This window comes from Drosophila rhopaloa, unplaced genomic scaffold (assembly GCF_018152115.1).
Source record: "Drosophila rhopaloa isolate 14029-0021.01 unplaced genomic scaffold, ASM1815211v1 contig_115, whole genome shotgun sequence".
Taxonomy (NCBI): Eukaryota; Metazoa; Arthropoda; class Insecta; order Diptera; family Drosophilidae; genus Drosophila; species Drosophila rhopaloa.
The window spans coordinates 8,674,954-8,694,660 of record NW_025334990.1 but is presented as its reverse complement, the minus strand read 5'-3'; the positions used below and the strand labels follow the sequence as shown (position 1 = coordinate 8,694,660).

Here is a 19,707-nt window from a genome sequence, read left to right as displayed (position 1 = left end):
AAGACCATTTTCAAAGTTTTATCAAAATAACTTTAAAACTGAGGGACTTGTTTGCGTAGAAACGGACAGGCGAGCGGACATGGCTAGATCGACTCGCCTGGTGATACATACTTTTTACTTTTGACTGAAATTACAATACCCTCTGCAAACTTTGCTCTTATTTTTCTATACTTTCCTATATCCCACATTTAATTAAAAAAACAGGACCGTAATAGTTATAATTTATATAATAAACATGGCAATGATTAAAATAAAATGTTGTACCTTTTTTTCAATAAACAGCGTTATTTTTTTTGATAACTAATCTAAGAAAAAGGTAACAAATCCACAATATAAAAATCATGGCGAGAATGCATTAAAGAATAAATTTGGTGTTAATTATTCTTTTCTAGGTCTATTAAAAGTGAGTCATTTTTTTAAATAAAAATAATCATTATTTACGGTCCCTGCTAAAAAACAAACATCTAAAAGACTCGAACTTGTCCAAACCTCTCAACGTTACCCCAATTATCGATGCGAATCTCCTGCTAGTGTGCCTAGACTATAATGGTATCGTATAATTTTGGTGTTATTTTTCCTAAATCTCTTGCACGGTCTCACTGTTGGTGCCTCTGATTTTCAACATAGTAATTTTTGGCGGCTTTCTTGGCGTCTTTCATATCATCTGCAAGCTTTAAGGAATCTCTACCAGAATGACTTACCCTGTAACTTTCAAAGCATTTAAGAAGCTAATAGTCAACCTGCAGGATATTGCACGCGAATTGCAAGCCCAGGATGAAAGCAATAAAACAGAGGAGGAGTGGACCTACTGGTATTACCAAGCCTTCTTTAGGGATCCCAGCGTCCGAAAGAGATATGCTTTTAAGGTGGCGCCCTGCCCACGACACGTTCTTCATAAATTGCTCAAAGATCCAGACACTGAGACTGAAGATATGGCTGTAGATGACGAAGCGGAAGCCGCAACACATACCCTGCCTGAAGAATCCCATGGTGTGATAGTTGAAGTGGAAAGGTGAGAGACACCCTTTTAAAGCTGAACCCATAACCAACGTTGTCCTCTTTACAGAAAAGGGAAATTCGTCTTCCCAGTATCTTTTAAAACTTTTCTTAACAGCCTAAACCAAAAGAAGGTGTTTTTCAAGATAACCAAGACCAAAGAAGACTTTGAAAAACTTTTGGTCGATGAGGCGTTGGCCCACCTTACCCTTAAAAAGTTATACAACCGGTTTTATATGTTCCCAGAAAAGCGATGCCAAATCAACTTTTTTAATGATAAGCCTGCAACTTCATTGGCGAAGCTCCTTCAGTTTGGCAGGCCGCATAATGAAACGGCAGCCAAGACTTTAGAGAAGCATGCTGCAAAAGTTGCCAATGACAAGAAGTGAGTAGCGAAAGCTACATAGTATTTCTTTAACTGTTCCTTTTAATATTTTTAAAGTTACACTGACAACACCAAGGATCTTCATAAAAGGATAGACAACGATGCCATTTCCGAGGAACAGAGTCTAAGCCAACCCGGGCCAACTACGTCTTCGCAGGTACGTGAACTGCCCAGAGCTGAGACTCCCGAGTGCGATTCTAAAGAATCTGAAGGTCAGAAATCAGGTTTCAAATATCCAGTTTCTTTTAAACTCTTTAAAAGTCATGTGTGCAATCTCACGGAAATCGTTAAAAAAATGAAGCTTTGCGATGAACATGAAATGAAAACCGAGGAGATGTGTCTAAGGGACTATTACAAAGGTTTTTACTCTGCGCCAGAGATGCGAGAAAAGTTCATTTGTCGCTTTAAGCCATGTCCCGCCAAGATGCATATAAAGTTGCTAAGTTTTCCACAGAAACACAACGAAAAAAATCCAAAGGACTTAGATTTTCCGATTTTGAAGGGTACCACTGAGAAACCACCACATTCCTGCAAGGAGGCTGTCGACGAACAGAGCCAAAGCCTGTCCCAGTCAACTATGTCTTCGTCAGGACGGGTGCTGCCCAAGGCCAAGACTTCCGAGTGCGCCACTGAAGGTATAAAAGAGACTGTACCGGGAACTGAACCCGACTGCCACGGGGATTACATACCCGAAAAATTAGGTGTGAAATATCCAGTTTCTTTTAAACTCTTTAAAAGTCATGTGTGCAATATCACGGAAATCGTTAAACAAATGAAGCTATGCGATGAACATAAAATGAAAACCGAGGAGATGTGTCTAAGGGACTATTACAAAGGTTTTTACTCTGTGCCAGAGATGCGGAAGAAGTTCGTTTGTCGCTTTAAGCCATGTCCCGCCAAGATGCATATGAAGTTGCTAAGTTTTCCACAGAAACACAAAGAAAAAAAATCATCAGACATAGATTTTACGATTGTGAATGGTACCAATGAGAAACCACCACATTCCTGCAAGGAGGCTGTCGACGAACAGAGCCAAAGCCTGCCCCAGTCAACTATGTCTTCGTCAGGACGGGTGCTGCCCAAGGCCAAGACTTCCGAGTCCGCCACTAAAAGTATAAAAGAGACCGTACCAAGAACGAAACCCGATTGCCAGGGGAATTGCATTCGCGAGAAATTAGGTGTACAATATCCTGTTTCTTTTAAACTCTTTAAAAGTCATGTGTGCAATATCACGGAAATCGTTAAAAAAATGAAGCTTTGCGATGAACATAAAATGAAAACCGAGGAGATGTGTCTAAGGGACTATTACAAAGGTTTTTACTCTGTGCCAGAGATGCGGAAGAAGTTCGTTTGTCGCTTTAAGCCATGTCCCGCCAAGATGCAACAGAAGTTGCTAAGTTTTCCACCGAAACACAAAGAAAAAAATTCAAAGGACTTAGATTTTCCGATTGTGAAGGGTACCACTGAGAAACCACCACACTCCTGCAAGGAGGCTGTCGACGAACAGAGCCAAAGCCTGCCCCAGTCAACTATGTATTCGTCAGGACGGGTGCTGCCCAAGGCCAAGACTTCCGAGTGCGCCACTAAAAGTATAAAAGAGACCGTACCAAGAACGGAACCCGATTGCCAGGGGAATTACATTCGCAAGAAATTAGTTGTACAATACCCTGTTTCTTTCAAACTCTTTAAAAGTCAGGTGTGCAATCTCACGGAAATCGTTAAACAAATGAAGCTATGCGATGAACATAAAATGAAATCCGAGGAGATGTGTCTAAGGGACTATTACAAAGGTTTTTACTCTGTGCCAGAGATGCGGAAGAAGTTCGTTTGTCGCTTTAAGCCATGTCCCGCCAAGATGCATATAAAGTTGCTAAGTTTTCCACAGAAACACAACGAAAAAAATCCAAAGGACTTAGATTTTCCGATTTTGAAGGGTACCACTGAGAAACCACCACATTCCTGCAAGGAGGCTGTCGACGAACAGAGCCAAAGCCTGCCCCAGTCAACTATTTATTCGTCAGGACGGGTGCTGCCCAAGGCCAAGACTTCCGAGTGCGCCACTGAAGGTATAAAAGAGACTGTACCGGGAACTGAACCCGACTGCCACGGGGATTGCATACCCGAAAAATTAGGAGTGAAATATCCAGTTTCTTTTAAACTCTTTAAAAGTCGTGTGTGCAATCTCATGGAAATCGTTAAACAAATGAAGCTATGCGATGAACATAAAATGAAAACCGAGGAGATGTGTCTAAGGGACTATTACAAAGGTTTTTACTCTGCGCCAGAGATGCGAGAAAAGTTCATTTGTCACTTTAAGCCATGTCCCGCCAAGATGCAACAGAAGTTGCTAAGTTTTCCACCGAAACACAAAGAAAAAAATTCAAAGGACTTAGATTTTCCGATTGTGAATGGTACCACTGAGAAACCACCACATTCCTGCAAGGAGGCTGTCGACGAACAAAGCCAAAGCCTGCCCCAGTCAACTATGTCTTCGTCAGGACGGGTGCTGCCCAAGGCCAAGACTTCCGAGTGCGCCACCGAAGGTATAGAGGAGACTGTACCAGGAACTGAACCCGACAGCCACAGGGATTGCATACCCGAAAAATTAGGTGTGAAATATCCAGTTTCTTTTGAACTTTTTAAACGTCATGTGAGCAATCTCAAAGAAATTGTTCACAATATGAAATTATGTGATGAGTATAAAGGAGAAACGGAAGAGATGTGTATAAAGAATTATTACAAAGGCTTTTACGCTACACCAGAGATGCGTGAAAAGTTCGTTTGTCGATTCAAGCCATGCCCAGCTAGAATGCAAAAAAAATTGGTTAGTTTTCCACCAAAACCAACAGATTGTCCAAATGAGAATGCTTCTACCGAGAAACCTGTGGATGAAAGTCGGCAGGTCCCGTTTTCCATTCCTAGGGGTAATACAAATACAACTACAGAAAGGTATGTAAACACTAGTGCAGTTTTGCAGATCTCATTATATAATATCATTAATTTCAGCAGCCAAGTAACTCATCCCAATGAGGAAGTGGCCGCGATAGCCAAGCTAACAAATAAAGATTACGAATTAACGGAACACACCATTTTTAATGTGCTTTACCGGTTTCCTGTTTCATTCCTATCATTTTTGCATGCTATAAATTATGACGTAATTATCGAAAAGTTGGTAAGCCATACTTACCGGAAAAAGGGCCTTCAGAAGCAAAAGGATATTCTCGGAAATAAAACCACTTGTGTAAAGATACTATATCGATATTACCGCTCCTTTTACTATGATAATAAGATTCGCAAGCGATTTAAATATAATTTTAATGCTGCTCCTATAGAGCTGCGAAGTCAGTTCCTAGAATTGGCTGAGCCCATTTCCCAACCCCAAAATCAGTCAGAAGCTGAGCCACAATTAAACATCCAGCATCCGTCTCTATCGAACAATTCAACACAATCTATGGGCGATTTGTTTGCAGCTAGGTTGTTGGAATTAAATGGGTGAGTAAATTATGTTTTTTTGATCACATTTTGTTAAGCTTATTAATGTATTTTCAATTGTTCAGCAAACAAATTATCGACGTGGTTGATTACACTTGGGCTGAGTCCCTGTTACCTGAAGAAAATGCATGTTCAGTGGCAACTAGCAGAGTTGTTAATTCTGAATCACCGGCCGCAACCCCGGTAAAAGAAATTGAGTCAAACTCATCTACGGTTACAGAAGGCAGCAGGGAGAACCGTGTAACATCGTTATTAAATACGTCGTCAGCACAAAAAAGCGAAAAACAAATCCTTCTCGAGCAAGCTAAGGAAATATTTTTCGCCGAAAACACTCCGGTAAGTAACAACATTTTAAAAAGCCATAACAAGGAAAGACCATCTCACCACACCAAATAGGATCACAAACTGAAGTACTTGATTTGCACAAGCAATGGTCACATGAGATCCCTTTGGCGTATACTCTACCAACTAACTCTTCAGGAATTCTCTGACTACACGAGTATCCACAATGGGGAGGGCTTGTATGAAAGCAGTGAAGACTTGCAACTTTGCTACGAACACGTCGTGAATTTAGGCAACTGGCCAATAAATCTAGGTGTCAAATTGCCCTTTTTGAAGCAGCTGCACCACATTAAAGGAGTACAGCTAGATAAGCTGGACCTGGGTCGTTTATCGCCGAAGATAGTAAACTCTTGGGAATTGGGAATTTACTCAAATTTCGACATAATCGTTGAACAGATGTACACCCAACATAGCCGAAAGATTATTGATGATGTTGTGCAGTTGTTCCAGCAAAGGGATCAATTATATGCAGCCTGTTGGACACATAATGAGTGGATCCCTCAAGTACCTGAGATCACGGATGAGTCACTAAACGCCGCGATTGAAGTAGAGGAGCGTGTTCTTGATGAAATTTCATTAAGTGAGTCTATTGCTGTTTCAAATAACAGATGTAGCATTTGAAAATTATTGTTTTTTTCTCAGGGTCACTTTGTGGTGTAGAAAGTCGGGATGGGGGTAGCCCAGCAGAGATAGTCTCCATCGCATCTACTATAGACATTGTTCAAGGTAAGTTAAGTTATTGACCCAAATCTAAAAAAATATTGGCATAATCCAATGATTCCCTTCCAGAAGAACCAAGTTGTCCACCCACTCAGTTTAACATAACGAATTTTGTGGACATGGAAAACCTAAGTCTATTTTCCCAAGCGACACAAATAGCAGCCGATCCACTTATGTCCCAGGAAATTACGGATGTCGTCGAAGCATCACAAGTGCCAGAAACTCCAACTGATTCAACGTCAACACCGATGGAAATAGTGTCGGTTAAAAATGAACCAACGTTTTTAAACAAGCAACGCGGAACCATTAACAGTAATGGTTGCGATTGGGAGACAATTGCGTCCGAAGAGCAAATAATTGACTTGGATGAAACACAAAATGAGGGATCGAGTTTTTCCTGTTTTGCGATCTCAAAACCTGCAGATGAGAAAGAGGAAGAGTTGAAAGCACCCGCCCCTCTAGAACTGCCAAGCGGGCCATCCACGTCGGCGCATCAGGGGACTGTGAATCTTGGAAAGCGATTGGCAGCCAACAATGGAGTGCCCAGCAAGCGAATAAAACTGATAAACGATAATGTTCCGCAGCTAAGGCACCAGTTCCCAGCGTTGCCGATGGCTGTAATGGTGCGAATTGAATCTGGAGCGAACCAACCTCCCGACCCTGTGGATAAAACAACGCCTCAGCCAGAAGAGTCAGACATCACGCCCTCGCAGGACTTCGCCGCTGGCAATACACTCCTGGAATCCAGTAATCTAAACGCACTGCTAGACGCCACGAATGTCAACACCCGAAAGGTAATTGAAGAACAAGTTGATACTGTTTCTGTTAGGGTTCCTGCTTCAAAGCCCGATGCCGTTCCTCGTCTCCATAGCAACGTTGTATTTCGCAAGCTAGAGCGCTTCTATTACGTTGAGTCGCTAACTTTGGAGCACATAATTAAGTGCCGCATTGAAAGATACGTAGAGGGTGCGAGTTACCAGGATGCACTGGTCAAGATCGACGACGGGCTGTGCAACTTGCGCGGTCCTCTGCTTAAAACCCTTTTTTTCCAAGAATCACCAACGTTGCAGTCTGATGTGCAGCAAGTGCTCCGCGATTTGGGGGAGTTCACCTACAAAAGACGCTGGCCAGTGCACAAAGATGCCACCGTAGATCTCCGGACACGGGTATTGCATGTGTTCATGGATGTGGCACCGAAATTCGGGTTTTTTCGCATCCAGTTCGATAATGCAACCAAGGAGTGGGCTACTTGCAGCGAAATGGGCCGGTGGAATACGGAGACGGAGGAGCGAGAAATCAGCTGTGACGTCACCGCGTTCATCAGCCCTGATATCTTGGAGCGGATGAAAGAATTAAAGGATTTGATGGCTTGATTTAAATTAAAACCGCAATTTGATTTAAATTTAGTAATAAAATCACTTTTATAGAATAAATAATTAACGTTGTCTAAAATCGTTTGCTTTTATCTTTTCAGAGAGTGCCATGAGACCACATTTGTATTATTAAGTAAGTTTAAAAAGAAGTAATGTTGACGTGCATGGATACAATGAAAATCGGCACAGTAACTGTAATGCCTCTAGAATTAAATTTAAAAGAAAGGATACAACAAGTTTGGAAAGTCTACATTTGTATTTATATGTTTTTTCTTGGGGACCCTAATTTCTGGCTACATGTTTTCAACACGGAGAAGTAATTGTCCCCATTAAAATTTCCACTGTAAATACTTTTTTTTAGGAAGATTTAAATAAAAAGCTGGGGACTTAACATTCGCAGTTATCACAATTCTATGGCCTGCATTGGCACGATCGGTTACATTTATTTTAAAATTTGTTATCTCGAGTTTGAGACAACTATATCCTATGCATGCCATACAAAACAACTGACAGGAAACAGTTACAAATTAATTTTTTTTTGTCGAAAAAAATAAAATTTGAGAAATATACTAATTAAAGAGAACTTTAATGTCGTTTCATAGCCGCATAGTAAGACCGTATTAGGAGAACATTTAGTCAGTATATTTGTTCAGTTTACAATAAAAATAAATTTCAATCCGTTTTCAAATCATTTATTCGCCGATTTCACGTTAAACCCAACACAAACAGCTCTGAAATGTTGATGCAACAGTTAAGACTAATTTACTGGACATCTAGTGGTGTTCGGCATGCTCCTTAGCCTGGGATTCGGCCCATGCCTTCTTGTTTTCGGGCGAGTTGGCTTAAAGATAGAAAAAAGAAAACCATTAATAAGGGTCTGAAATAGAATGTCCGGATGAAACGCACCCAATCTGCTGATCTTGTAGAACACGGGCACGCAAGCGACGGCCGCAATGAAGTAGTAGCGCCAGATCCACTGGTTCTTGATGTAATGCTTGATGGGGAACTGGGCAATCTTCGCCGAGAAAGTGTACGGATAGCGCATGGGGCGTCCGGCGGGTTTCTCAGCAGCAGCTTTGTCGGCCATTGTAGTCGTGGATTTGGTAGCTGCAGCGGGTCAATTTAAAGGATTTCAATTTATGCAAAAATTATGTAATTTTCAGCTGTGACAGGCGAACATACGAACCTCACAAATAAAAGACAGCTATGGAAATGCCAACTTGCTTGCTCGAGTAAGCTCTAAAAATGGCAATTGTGTATCCGAAATTCTGGCAACGTTTGCCATGTGTTTACCACTGCCTATCGAAACAGTTATCGATTCGCTCGCAGCACTATCAGCTGGTGGACTTTTTGCCGTCGTGAGCAAAACTTTAAAATTATTTTAAATAATAATAAAGGCAGTAAGGTAAATGCAGAAATATTGTGCAAATTGTGTGCTATTTTAGCACCAATTCATGACAACCAAACCCTTCAAGATTCAGTCGGGAAATTATAAACACCGCTACAGAAGAGGGAATCTCTAACCTTTAACATTCTTTTTCAACCTCTTTTCAAGCTTTCAAAATGGTTTTAACTAGCGAACAGGTGCCACAGGTAGCTAGCCTTAATCAATTCAGTAAAAATAAATAAATTATTATATAGCCAAAATTTTATTTATTATTATGCATGGCCACCGTTTGATTTGGTATTGGATCTACATATTTTAATGACCTTATAAATTTTTTAATCAACTCAAAATGATATATGACAAATCCCTAGACTGACGCCCAAATCTTGAAGACCAAACACAAGAAGCAAAGGCAACGCAATAGACCGCGCAACAAACGAAATCGTCTGGAAGATAGTAATCTAACGACCCCAGAGTCCTCAACCACCGATTCTGCCAGTGCAATGCCCGGAAATCAGGATGGAGGGTCCACGGAGAAGACACGAGACCAAATTATTGCCGAGAGGGAGGCGAAAAAGCTGGCCAAGCAGGCTAAGAAACAGAATAAGCCATCGACTTCAGCCCCTCCGGCCACCAAAATCATCACCGAAGTGGAGCAGACGACCATAACCACCAAGCTGACAACCACGACCACAACCAAGGCCCAGGAGAAAGTAAATTCACTGGCTCCAAAAGCCGATCCAGCCACTGTGGCAAATGGCAAGGATGCGGAACCAGGTGAAAAGTCACGGGAGCAGATCAAGGCTGAACGCGAGGCCAAGAAGGCGGCCAAAAAAGCTGGCAAAGGAGCAGGAGCCAAAGTGGAAGCCACCACACAACAGTTGGCTGATCTAAAAGTGGCGGATAAAGCTAAAGTTTCACTTCCAGCCACAGATCCAGATCAGGAGAAGGTAAGACCACATTAAGTTATATTTATCTGCAAGATATATATCTCAAATCTTCCACAGAAGAAACCAGTACTCAGCAAGGCAGAGCGACGAGCCGTACAAGAAGCCCAGCGGGCAGCCAAGGCCCAAGGACAGACTAAGAAATCGCAGCCTGCTGGCAAGACTACTACCACCGCTCCTCCCAAGGAGACGAAGCGGGAGAGTGCCTCTCCCACCAAAGCAGCCACAAGCAGCTCACCTAGCAAATGTCCAGCGAGCACACCAAACGGAGAATGCCGAGTGAAGCTCTTCAATCACCTGGTGTGCGCCAAGGGAGACAGCCAGTTTATCAACGATCCGCTGGTGCATCCGAGCATAGCTAGTTTGGGTGTACAGTATGCCATGCGCACGGTGGTCGGGTCCAATGCCAGGTGCATCGCTTTCCTGCACGCGCTGCGCCAGGTGGTCCAAGACTTTGAGACGCCCGCCAAGAAGGAGTTTGGTCGTAGCTTAGACGCTGCTGTGAAGCACCACGTAGACCACCTGCACAAATGCCGACCGCTCGCTGTGTCCGTGTCCAATGCATACAAACAATTTAAGAACCAACTAACACAACTTCCGGCAGATGTACCAGAAACGGAAGTAAGTCTATCAATAAAAATGAGTTTATGTGGTGCTTGTTGCTAAACATTCCTTACTAATTCAAACCTTTACATTTAAAGCTTAAAGAACTCCTCGGCCACTTCATTGATACTTACATAGAGAATCAAATCGGCAAAGCAGCCCAAGCGATAAGCGGTTTCCTGCAGGAGAAGATCACCGATGGCGATGTGTTGCTGACCTTTGCCTGCTCCTCGCTCATCCAGTTCATCTGCGAGGAGGCAAAAAGGCGCCAGGTGGCCTTTAAGGTGATTGTCGTCGATTCCGGACCCGGATGCGAGGGTCAGGAGATGTTGCGTCGTCTGCACGCTTATGGAATCCCATGCACCTATGTGCTGATCAATGCCGTTGGATATGTGATGGCGGAAGCCACCAAAGTACTGCTCGGAGCACACGCTCTGCTGGCCAACGGCTATGTAATGGCGCGGACGGGAACTGCCCAGGTGGCACTGGTGGCCAATGCCCATAATGTGCCCGTGCTTGTCTGCTGCGAGACGCACAAGTTCAGCGAGCGCTTCCAGACGGATGCAATCGTCTACAACGAGCTAAGCGATCCCAACCAGCTGGTGCGCGGAGATAAATGCCAGCTAAACAATTGGTCGGCCAAGGGAAAACTGATGCCCCTCAACCTCAACTACGACATTACGCCCCCGGAGCTGGTCAGTGCCGTGGTCACAGAAGTGGCTATCCTGCCCTGCACCAGTGTTCCGGTCATTCTGCGCATCAAGCCCGACATTGGCTACTAATCAGACTTCTTCGATCGCTCAGTGGTAACTCGCAGTTGTTGAATAAATAATTTTTATTACACTTTGATCAAATCGATAAACAAGTTTGAATAGTTTTCATAATTTACGGGTGTCTTGCAAGTTAATGCTAGTGGAATATTATTTTATGCCAGGGACCGTTGATACGAAGGAGGGCTAAGCCCAAATGTCTGTACATCCTTTGTCCGAATAATCATCGGAAATTATAGATTTTTTAAATAATAAGCGGTCCCGTTTGCTGACATGTACTTTACATTTATAATCTGCATTTAATTGTACTTTTTTTGTGTGGGGTGATTGGCAAATTAGTCGCTTTAAATTCTAACAACAAAATACAGTTTTGTGCCCGACTTATAGACTAGGACGATGCCTGGAAGCCAATCGCTAGTGGATTGTTTTGGATTTACTCTTTTGATTTCCATTTGCAACAACTTGAATGAGCTTCTATAAGCAGCTACAGCTACAAATGCAACAATAAATACACACAATATAAATAATAGAGTTTCCATTCCGATCGCACATTTCCTGCTCCTCTCATCACTTAACAACATCCTTTAATTCTGCCATTCATTCCCTCTACGGGCTTTGCTTTTGCATTTGTCGGAAGCACCCTCGGCACACAGGCACCGGCTTTCCACTGTCGTGTCCTGGTAGCGCCACATTCTTGTCTATGCAGCGCTCGCAGAAGATGTCCCCACAGCGCCAGCAATGTGTCTATTGGAGCATCAAAAATATATATTTTCATTATATATATTTTAGTTGCTTTGATTAGTTACCTTTTTGCTGAACTGATCAAAGGGCGTGGAACAGGAGCAGGTGGTCACATTGCGCATTGGCTTCCAGTCCACGGCCACAGAGTTGATTTCCTCGGGCAACGCTTGCGGCTGACTTGATTGTTCGGCGGTCAGCGACAGATTGGCAAAGGACATGTTGCTGGCCTTCAGCGGATGATCATCGTCGGCAGCCGATAGCTCGCTCAGCTTTTTGTCGTAGTTGTATCTACAATAGAACAAGGTTTTTAACAGGATGCATTTAATACAACCGGAGTATAACTCCGAAGTTTATTCCTCACTTGTTATCATTTATTTCGTTGCTAGAGACCTCTTTGCTAACTTTTGCGGTGGTGCTGGTGGCGTCTTGCAGTTTTTTGGCCGACTTGGAGATATAACTCTTGAAGCTGGCTATTCGCTTTGTCAGATGCTGCACATGGTCCTCCAACGAGTTACAGTGCTCCTTGCTGTCGAGCAGCAGGTCGCCCAGCGGCTCCCGCGGATGGATGCCGCTCTCAAAGCGGCTGTACATGCCACGCCAAAACCTATCAAAGAACAGTACAAATTAAATAAGATCCCACTGCCTCAACAGTATTCTTACTTGATGCACTGTGGTGCCAGATTAGCCTTAATTGCCTCGTCCACATTTGGTTTGTACAGCGGGTTAATATACTCGTTCAGGTGGTTGGCCATAAATCCCCAAAGCGAGAAAGTACGCTCGGCCAGCTTCAAATCCAAACGATCCTTCTCACAGTTGCCCACAAAGGTGCCGAATTGACAAGAGTGCACGTGGTCGTGGAGAATTAGCAGGAAACGCTCGTTGAATTCAAAGGATTCGCTGTGCTGCTGCATTAGCTGCCAGGTGCAGTCCAGGAACTGAGTGAATATCGGCGACACCTCGCGCGCATCCGTCTGAATGTGGCCGCAACGCTCGCTGAACTTGTGCCCAAAGGCCAGCCAATCCTTTTCGATCAGCGCCTGGAAGCCTTTGATAGTCCGGTAGTAGGGGTTCAGCATGAGTTGCGCCAGCGAGCAGACCTGGGCAGTTCGATCCCAACCGTCGGAGCAATGGACCACCACCGAAACGCCCTTGTCCACAGCGTTGGCAATGAAGCTGAAAGAGTAGGTAATGAAGGTTTAATTAAATTCCAAAACCTAGTTAGAGTTACTAAGTAAAAACCGAAATCATAAAACGCAAATTCAGATGACGACATAATCATATTTCCCTGTCTGTTTTCATACCTCGACGTGTCCAATATGGAGCGAATGTGCTTCAGCCAGCCAGACGACTCGAGGGCATTTAGGAAGGCGCTCATCGTGGGCGACTTCTGTTCGCAGGCCTCCAGCACTTTCTGCAGACTGGCGCGCTGGACGTGGATGTTCTCGATGCCGAGAAAGTGGAATTTGATGTTCTCGTAGAAAGCCTCGTTCTCGTATCCCTTGCCGGCGGCTCTGTTGGCCATCGCATTAATCTGCAGACAGCGTAAATGGATTATTTGCATATGATAGACCCGGAGGAATTACCCTTGACACTCACCCGCGGTCGTGTATCCACCACATACATGTAGTCCGTGTTGGAATTTGTCTTGCGTATGGCCTCTAGCATTTGCTCATCCTCCAGACAGCGGGCACTGAATCCGGACAGGGGCTGGCTGCAGCGGCAGATGGAGGCCTAAATGAATAACAATATCATTTAATTGTATAATTTAAATTGTTATTCCAGTTTTTTATGTTGATTTACCTTATTGTTGTGCAGATAGGTGAGCGCTGGAAGTCGGCCCTTTGAACGGAATCGCGAACTACTAATAAGCATCAGCGTGGTGGCCTCCTTGGGCACGTAAATCTGACGCGGATAGGTGTCGCACAGCTCGTACTTTTCATTCATGGAGCACAAGGTCCATGCCTCGTTGGGTACCAGCATGTGCTTGAACTCGGCCTCCAGCTTAAAGTATTCCCAGCCAGTGTTCTTGGGGAAATCATCCTTGTTCGGCTGGTAGTTGAAGCAATACAATTTGTTGATGGACACTGCCCACGGGAAATGATTGTAATTTTATAAATATGCAAACAGATTTGTTATGGTTTTATGTATTCTTACCCGGCTGGAAGAGCTTCAAAAGCGAAGTGTAGACATCGTGGCACTCGGAGTCCTTGGGAATGACGAAGGTGACCGATAGGTAGGTCTTGCAGCGAATGAGCAGCGGCGATCCCGTTGTGCTTAAGGGCAACTTCTCAATGCTGGCCACGTGCATGTGCAGGATCTAAAAGTGAATGGAGAAAATAATTATTTTATTTCTGTAGAAAAAGGCACTCGAAAAGAAACATAATAATATTACTTTATGTTATAGTTATAGTAAATAGTCTTTTAAAATGCACTGTTAATTGTTTATTTAATTTTGCAATTTAATTTTTAAATATACGAAATATTGATAGTTTAAAATTCTTTCGAATAAAACTATAGATAGTTAAATGTATTATATAACAGTATCTTATCCTGCAATAGGGCAGGAAATGGAAACGGAAAATGGGTTCAAATAAATTTATTGTGGCTATTAAAATTGTATATTAAGGTAGTATGATTTGAATTAATTTTCCAGCTACTTAGATGATTGAGGTTTATATTTTGCTTCCATTTGTGAGTAAAACACTCTAGAACAGCTTATGACCGTGACTTCGCCCAAGGCTGCTCTTATGCAATGCTTCGCAAAGCCCCAACTGAACTTTATTTACTCCCCCCTTTCGGGACATCCCAACTACGTGCCTGGCCAGAACTGCTTTCGCCACTAAATAATTGATGCGCCACAGTGGCGGGCAGTAAAAAAAACCGAGCAACTGAATGGCAGCAAGGCGAAGCAGCTGGATTATGAGAAACTAAGCAACCAATTTTCAATGGCACAAAAAATCGATATCTCTCTGATGTTCTTCCCACTCTGCTGCTAAGTGTTTTCACTTTTAATTAACCACTTTTTGTGGCGCCCACGAGTGCGTCTCAACTGCGATTATGAGATCCTACGCTCCTGGGCCACTTGTGGCACTCGGATTCACCAACTTGCACCGCGGAGTGCATAATTAATACAATTTTGGCGAGGCAATTAAAATGCAATGCATGCTTGCTTCCGGGCCAGCCCTCGTTACGTATACGCAGTGGGTAACTTACACGGATGGCATAATTAAACGCATTTAGTGGCACTTACTTGTGCTGGGATTTGAGCATTAAAAACGGCGTGTGTCAAAGGATATAAGCTTGTCAGGGATATACTCTAAAAGCCGGCGCAAAGCCAGGGTTTTTTAACTATTCAGGACGACTATTGTCACATTATCCTTTCAATTTTGCAAAGAACGCAACGCGCTCGCGGGCTAACAAATCACATTGGCCAGCACAATGGACGTGCGCTAAGCTGCAACAGCTTTTCCAAGTCTCTTTCCCATCCCCTTTCCCAGTGAATTTAAACAGTTTTCCCGCAGCAACAAGGAACTATGTTCGCCTGTGTTGGCTGCGCAATTAATGTACACAAAAGCTGAACGAATTCAATTCGTTTGTGTGCAATGAGGCGTATGTGCAACACGCTTATGCAAACTTCTCATTTGTGCGTGCCAGATTGCAAAAGCCGAATTAAATTCTTCGGTAAACATGAAACTTAAAGCACAGAAACATGCGGGGAACTTGTTAAAAGAAACTTTTCTGCACTCATCCTCGGAATTATTCTCGGCAAAAAAGCGGAAATGCAGCAGACCTCAGACATCACTCGGTTTTGAGATGGGCTTTAAACTTTTTGACAGCTGCGAGGTCGTTGCTAAACCGAAAAGAAATGCCCATTTGAGCACGTTCGCAAGAAGGAGACTTATTTGCGAACACAAAGGTGACTCACTAAACTGTTTTGTGGGCCACGCAAATAAACATTCGCTACTCTAACTGAAAAAGTTCTTAGCACACAAAGAATAGCGGTTTTTAGTTGGGGTCTTGGAGTAATTGATGATGTCATCAGTGGGCCACTTACCCAGGTCTCCTTGTTGCTGTCGGGCTCCACGAAAATCAGATGGGTGGCCGTCAGATAGAGGGTGCCCACCGTGGGATTTTTGGTATTGTAGCGATCTATCATCCGCACATTTTCCACCTGCAAAAACAAGAGAGAAAGAGAGAGAGAGAAATGGTTACAATTTGATTTAAATTTTTATTTGCCAACGGAATTTTTGGTGCTTTACTTCAGCTGTGCCCCGCTGACGTCAGTGTGGAATCCATATAGTTCTGTGAAAACCCACTCGTACACAAACATTGCATACGATAAAAAAAATACACTGCATTGACACGAAAGGAGGAGGAAAGTTTTTCAATCAACTCAGCGAATCCCCGGCTGATGCGGAAAAAACTTCATCAAACATTCATCAAAGCTCAGGATATGTTAACTTTAAAGCATCAAATAAATATAGGCGCAGAGTGCCCCTTGCGGTTAGTTGGTTTTCAGCCATTAAATAAAACCGTCGGGCGACCAGCACATTAATTCCTTTGATGGTCCTTCAGGCCCATCCCTGCGGTTCCCTTTTTCTGTTTGGCCCGTGGCAGTTTTTATTGCCCAGGAGGCTTACATATTGCATGTCCCGAGAGCTGTTCATCATCGGACTAATTTCCTTTCATGTCATTTAGATTGAGGCCTTTGTTTGAGCCGGGTCCATTGTCGGGATAGATAAGGTTAGTTAATTGTCTGATTTAGCCAGTGGGAGTTCATTACTCTCGCCCAGTGGGCAGGCAATTCAATTTAACATGCAAATTATGGCTGCTTTGATATCTACGAGTGAGTTGAAGCAATCTTCATCTAGTATCTTTTATAGATTTAACCTGGTATTTAATATTCAAGAATAATGTAACATAAATATTTTTGATAATTTAATTAAAAAAAAATTTCCGGCCAAGCTTCTTTGACATATTCTATGTTGATTTAAGAAGTACACCTAGATAAACCATAATTTCTATAATATAACAACATGTGAAAATGTCCTCTTTAAAATAAGCTTTTAAAGTTTGCGGAACGAATTCAGTCTTTCAATATTTAAACCAAGGATACAAGCACGTAAATTAAACTGCATTTATTAGTTAAAACTAGATTGTATACACAGAAATTGAATAAAAGCCGGTTGGCAACGTGGCGAATACTTAATGTCCGATTGCCATCAATGGCTTATCATAAAGATGAAAACAGAAAATGAATTACTAATAAATTTCTACTGTCGAATTCATCTTTTATAACTTTTTATCACCATTTATACTTTATATCTACCAATAAAATACTTGTTAGAATGATAAATAGACATTTTAAATCTTTAATATTCTCTATTGTCGAAATTATTTCTTTAAGCTCCATTGGTTTTATACCAAAATTATAGATGGACTCCTTATAAAAACCCAACCGTAATCATCGAGGGAAACATTGACAGTTGTCATCCTGCTGCTCACAGTGGCGAATACTTGATATACGAGTACAATCTGCCACTCGGTGGCAATTGCATCTGCGACTTTGATGGAAAACCCATCCCATTAATTGCCCGAGCTCCGGACTCGTGTGTCCTGCTGACAATGCAACAATCTGTCAGACTTTGTTGGTGGCCAGGGGAGTGATTGTGGTGACGCACATGGTGCCCGGATGCAGTTAGGATAGCTGCGACTTGGACTGCACTCCGTGCGCCCTTAATGTGACCCAAATAGGAAATTGTTCTCAGGATGGGAAGCGCTTTTGGGGTCCCCGAACATATTGCCCAAGCGCTCGATGGTGATTTGCATATTTTCCGGCCAGTAGCCGGTGGCAATGCGTAAAACGGAAAATTAGCAGGATTTTCTCGAGGTGATTTGCATAAGGCAGTGGGGTTAGGTTAGGGGGTTACCTTCTTGAGCACACTGTTGCCATTGTAGTAGACGGGAGCCTCGTTGAACTCCTCCTCGATCCAGGAAACCACTTTGTCGGAGACGAAGGGCGGCACGGGCACGCCCCACAGCCTCTTGTTCCCATCCGGCGGCTCCTCCGTCTCCGGCGAAATATTATCGAAACTCAGGCGGAGGGCCGAGGTGGGGGACAATTGGCGCTCGATCTCGTTGAACTTGTTCATGAATCGGGTGAAGTCCATTATTGGATGGTTTATTGATTTTGAATCAACAACAAATGTGCGCAGGCAAATCAAATAGATTTTAGAAGAGTGTGGGTGGAATAATTTTCGACTTTCACTTTTCGCCTGCCACACGAACGCGAAACTCGAAATATACACTGTAAATTGATGTGCCTTTTTGTGTGATTTTTTAACACATCTATGAGTAGTTTCGATAGGTGAGCGCGAAGTGCTCCTCTCGAGCGTTGGAACAAAACTCAAATGCCTGCGAGAAATGCGCGCGCTTAAAAGCGGGCTACGGATTGTGTTGGGGAAATTCGCCAAAAAGGGAAATTTTCTCATCAAGGAAAGAGAGAAAAAGGGTGTTTATATAAATTTAAATACCCTGCAAGGAGTAGGGTTTAATTAAAAACAAACTTAAAGATGACTTTTAAGTTTGTAGGGAACAACTAGTTTTATAAGTTTTTAAGCCTTTACAGCTGTATTTAAACAAAAAACTTCTAACGAAGTTATAAATATCGCACAACAAACATCCAAAATAAGGATATTCATATAAATTTAAACGGCCTAACATCGCTTCCGATCAACAAATATTTTGTTCTGATCGGACTGGCGAAGAAATTGCTAAGGAATGCAAGAAAGAATTTACCGTTTAAAACCAATTTAAAATAATTGTACTGGTATGATAAAGTTGCTATGAAAGGGGTAGAAACAACAAGTTAGGGATGTAGAACTTCTTTAAAAACATTCCATAATTTTCAAACCTCATTACCAAAACAAAAACCCTAACAAACTTAAGCTATTATTTTATTGAGCCAAACAGATTACGGATTAAAAACCATGTACATTAAAATTTGTTTGATGAAAAGTTGAAACATTTGTATTCATAACGCAATTAACAATTATTATTAAGAAAGATTATAAAACACACTTAAATGTATTAATTTGGGGAATTTCCAAGAATAAAAATAATGAAGTTCTTTTTTGAGATTACGTCTTTAAGTTTCTTTTTAGGAGTTTCTTTAAAAGATAATCTTTTTTAATAACATACAACCAGAATCTAGTTAAATAGGCCAAGTCAAAGGGCAAGATTGTAACCATCCCTTGTGGAAGCTGTGGGTATTTTTACAGATTTGGGTGAAGACATTTTTCACGGTTAAAAATTGGCTCTCACAGTGCGCTTGTGTGGGTGGAAGGGAGTGGGTTTGGAATTTACTGGGGAGTGAGAGAGAGGTCGAAACTTATTTACTGTAGCATTTTATGCGCATGTTTTGGGGCAATATTAATAGATGTGAATCGAGGTTTCGTTGCCACCTGAAAGGTAGTTCCCCAGGGATGAGTATTGGTGGAGAGGGGGATGAGTATCCGGTCCTTTTCCCACGGCCCAGGTGACCATCCCATTCCATCGATTTTCGAAAAGCCAGCCCGAAAGACAGATGAGTCACAACCCTTTCACGGCATCCAGGTGCTCCATAATGGTCGCCGTGTAATGACCCTGACTGCACTTAACCCTATCGCATTGATTAAGTTTATAACTAACCTTGGCCAGCTTAATTTCGTCCATTGTTTACGTTTTGATTGGGTTTTCCTGTTGCCCCACGTAGAAACACGCGTTTTCGAATCACTCTGCGATGATTTGGCAACCGGTTGACAAGCTCACTTAATGAGCGTCGTTAATTTGGGTGAAATGCACTGGTGTTTTCTATTTTTGTTGCATTTTTTTTATAATTATTCCGGAATAATAATAATTCTGCAAAGCGATTGTCCAAACTAGGGGTGTGTTTATGTCGATAGTTACCACC

At 42.6% G+C, this 19,707-nt stretch overlaps 4 protein-coding genes across 8 annotated transcripts; 2 read left to right on the top strand and 2 right to left on the bottom strand.

The window, feature by feature from the left end:
• Nucleotides 1-607: 607 nt before the first annotated feature.
• On the top strand, nucleotides 608-8,098 carry LOC108050797 (protein telomere ends associated). 3 transcript variants are annotated; one of them, XM_017132672.2, is made up of 9 exons: nucleotides 608-1,012; nucleotides 1,067-1,381; nucleotides 1,439-4,330; nucleotides 4,388-4,873; nucleotides 4,939-5,209; nucleotides 5,270-5,795; nucleotides 5,858-5,941; nucleotides 6,005-6,729; nucleotides 7,410-8,098. In XM_017132672.2, exons 1-9 carry the CDS (start codon nucleotides 693-695, stop codon nucleotides 7,419-7,421), a joined length of 5,631 nt encoding a protein of 1,876 aa, XP_016988161.2. In that variant the 5' UTR covers nucleotides 608-692; the 3' UTR covers nucleotides 7,422-8,098. The 3 variants fall into 3 exon arrangements, with proteins under 3 accessions (XP_016988161.2, XP_016988160.2, XP_016988159.2); XM_017132671.2 differs by lacking the exon at nucleotides 7,410-8,098 and having other exon boundaries at nucleotides 4,391-4,873; nucleotides 6,005-7,387; XM_017132670.2 differs by lacking the exon at nucleotides 7,410-8,098 and having other exon boundaries at nucleotides 6,005-7,387.
• Nucleotides 7,985-8,594, bottom strand: LOC108050802. Its single transcript, XM_017132679.2, has 3 exons — nucleotides 8,495-8,594; nucleotides 8,215-8,415; nucleotides 7,985-8,149 (listed from the first exon to the last, which is right to left on the bottom strand). The coding sequence occupies exons 2-3, from the start codon at nucleotides 8,393-8,395 to the stop codon at nucleotides 8,082-8,084; spliced, it is 249 nt and encodes an 82-aa protein (XP_016988168.1). The 5' UTR covers nucleotides 8,396-8,415; nucleotides 8,495-8,594; the 3' UTR covers nucleotides 7,985-8,081.
• Nucleotides 8,595-8,628: 34 nt separating this feature from the next.
• Nucleotides 8,629-11,110, top strand: LOC108050801 (translation initiation factor eIF-2B subunit delta). Of its 2 annotated transcripts, XM_017132676.2 has the most exons (5): nucleotides 8,629-8,713; nucleotides 8,864-8,901; nucleotides 9,067-9,645; nucleotides 9,703-10,263; nucleotides 10,344-11,110. In XM_017132676.2, exons 2-5 carry the CDS (start codon nucleotides 8,872-8,874, stop codon nucleotides 11,025-11,027), a joined length of 1,854 nt encoding a protein of 617 aa, XP_016988165.2. In that variant the 5' UTR covers nucleotides 8,629-8,713; nucleotides 8,864-8,871; the 3' UTR covers nucleotides 11,028-11,110. The 2 variants fall into 2 exon arrangements, with proteins under 2 accessions (XP_016988165.2, XP_016988166.2); XM_017132677.2 differs by lacking the exon at nucleotides 8,864-8,901.
• Nucleotides 11,063-19,686, bottom strand: LOC108050799 (myotubularin-related protein 6). 2 transcript variants are annotated; one of them, XM_017132675.2, is made up of 10 exons: nucleotides 19,446-19,686; nucleotides 15,811-15,927; nucleotides 13,911-14,073; nucleotides 13,557-13,840; nucleotides 13,353-13,487; nucleotides 13,058-13,287; nucleotides 12,417-12,929; nucleotides 12,118-12,360; nucleotides 11,822-12,044; nucleotides 11,063-11,759 (listed from the first exon to the last, which is right to left on the bottom strand). In XM_017132675.2, exons 1-10 carry the CDS (start codon nucleotides 19,467-19,469, stop codon nucleotides 11,622-11,624), a joined length of 2,070 nt encoding a protein of 689 aa, XP_016988164.2. In that variant the 5' UTR covers nucleotides 19,470-19,686; the 3' UTR covers nucleotides 11,063-11,621. The 2 variants fall into 2 exon arrangements, with proteins under 2 accessions (XP_016988164.2, XP_016988163.2); XM_017132674.2 differs by lacking the exon at nucleotides 19,446-19,686 and adding an exon at nucleotides 17,687-18,142.
• Between the last annotated feature and the right edge of the window lie 21 nt (nucleotides 19,687-19,707).

Coding starts and splice junctions, on each gene's coding strand:
- LOC108050797 (XM_017132670.2), top strand. CDS start 693: ATGACTTACCCTGTAACTTTCAAAGCATTTAAGAAGCTAATAGTCAAC. Junction 1,382..1,438: donor AAAGTTGCCAATGACAAGAA/GTGAGTAGCGAA, acceptor ATATTTTTAAAG/TTACACTGACAACACCAAGG. Junction 5,210..5,269: donor TTTTCGCCGAAAACACTCCG/GTAAGTAACAAC, acceptor CACACCAAATAG/GATCACAAACTGAAGTACTT.
- LOC108050799 (XM_017132674.2), bottom strand. CDS start 17,926: ATGGACTTCACCCGATTCATGAACAAGTTCAACGAGATCGAGCGCCAA. Junction 13,841..13,910: donor TTTGAAGCTCTTCCAGCCGG/GTAAGAATACAT, acceptor TCCCGTGGGCAG/TGTCCATCAACAAATTGTAT. Junction 12,045..12,117: donor AACGAAATAAATGATAACAA/GTGAGGAATAAA, acceptor GTTCTATTGTAG/ATACAACTACGACAAAAAGC.
- LOC108050801 (XM_017132676.2), top strand. CDS start 8,872: ATGGTTTTAACTAGCGAACAGGTGCCACAG. Junction 8,902..9,066: donor CTAGCGAACAGGTGCCACAG/GTAGCTAGCCTT, acceptor ACAAATCCCTAG/ACTGACGCCCAAATCTTGAA. Junction 10,264..10,343: donor CAGATGTACCAGAAACGGAA/GTAAGTCTATCA, acceptor TTACATTTAAAG/CTTAAAGAACTCCTCGGCCA.
- LOC108050802 (XM_017132679.2), bottom strand. CDS start 8,395: ATGGCCGACAAAGCTGCTGCTGAGAAACCCGCCGGACGCCCCATGCGC. Junction 8,150..8,214: donor CTACAAGATCAGCAGATTGG/GTGCGTTTCATC, acceptor TCTATCTTTAAG/CCAACTCGCCCGAAAACAAG.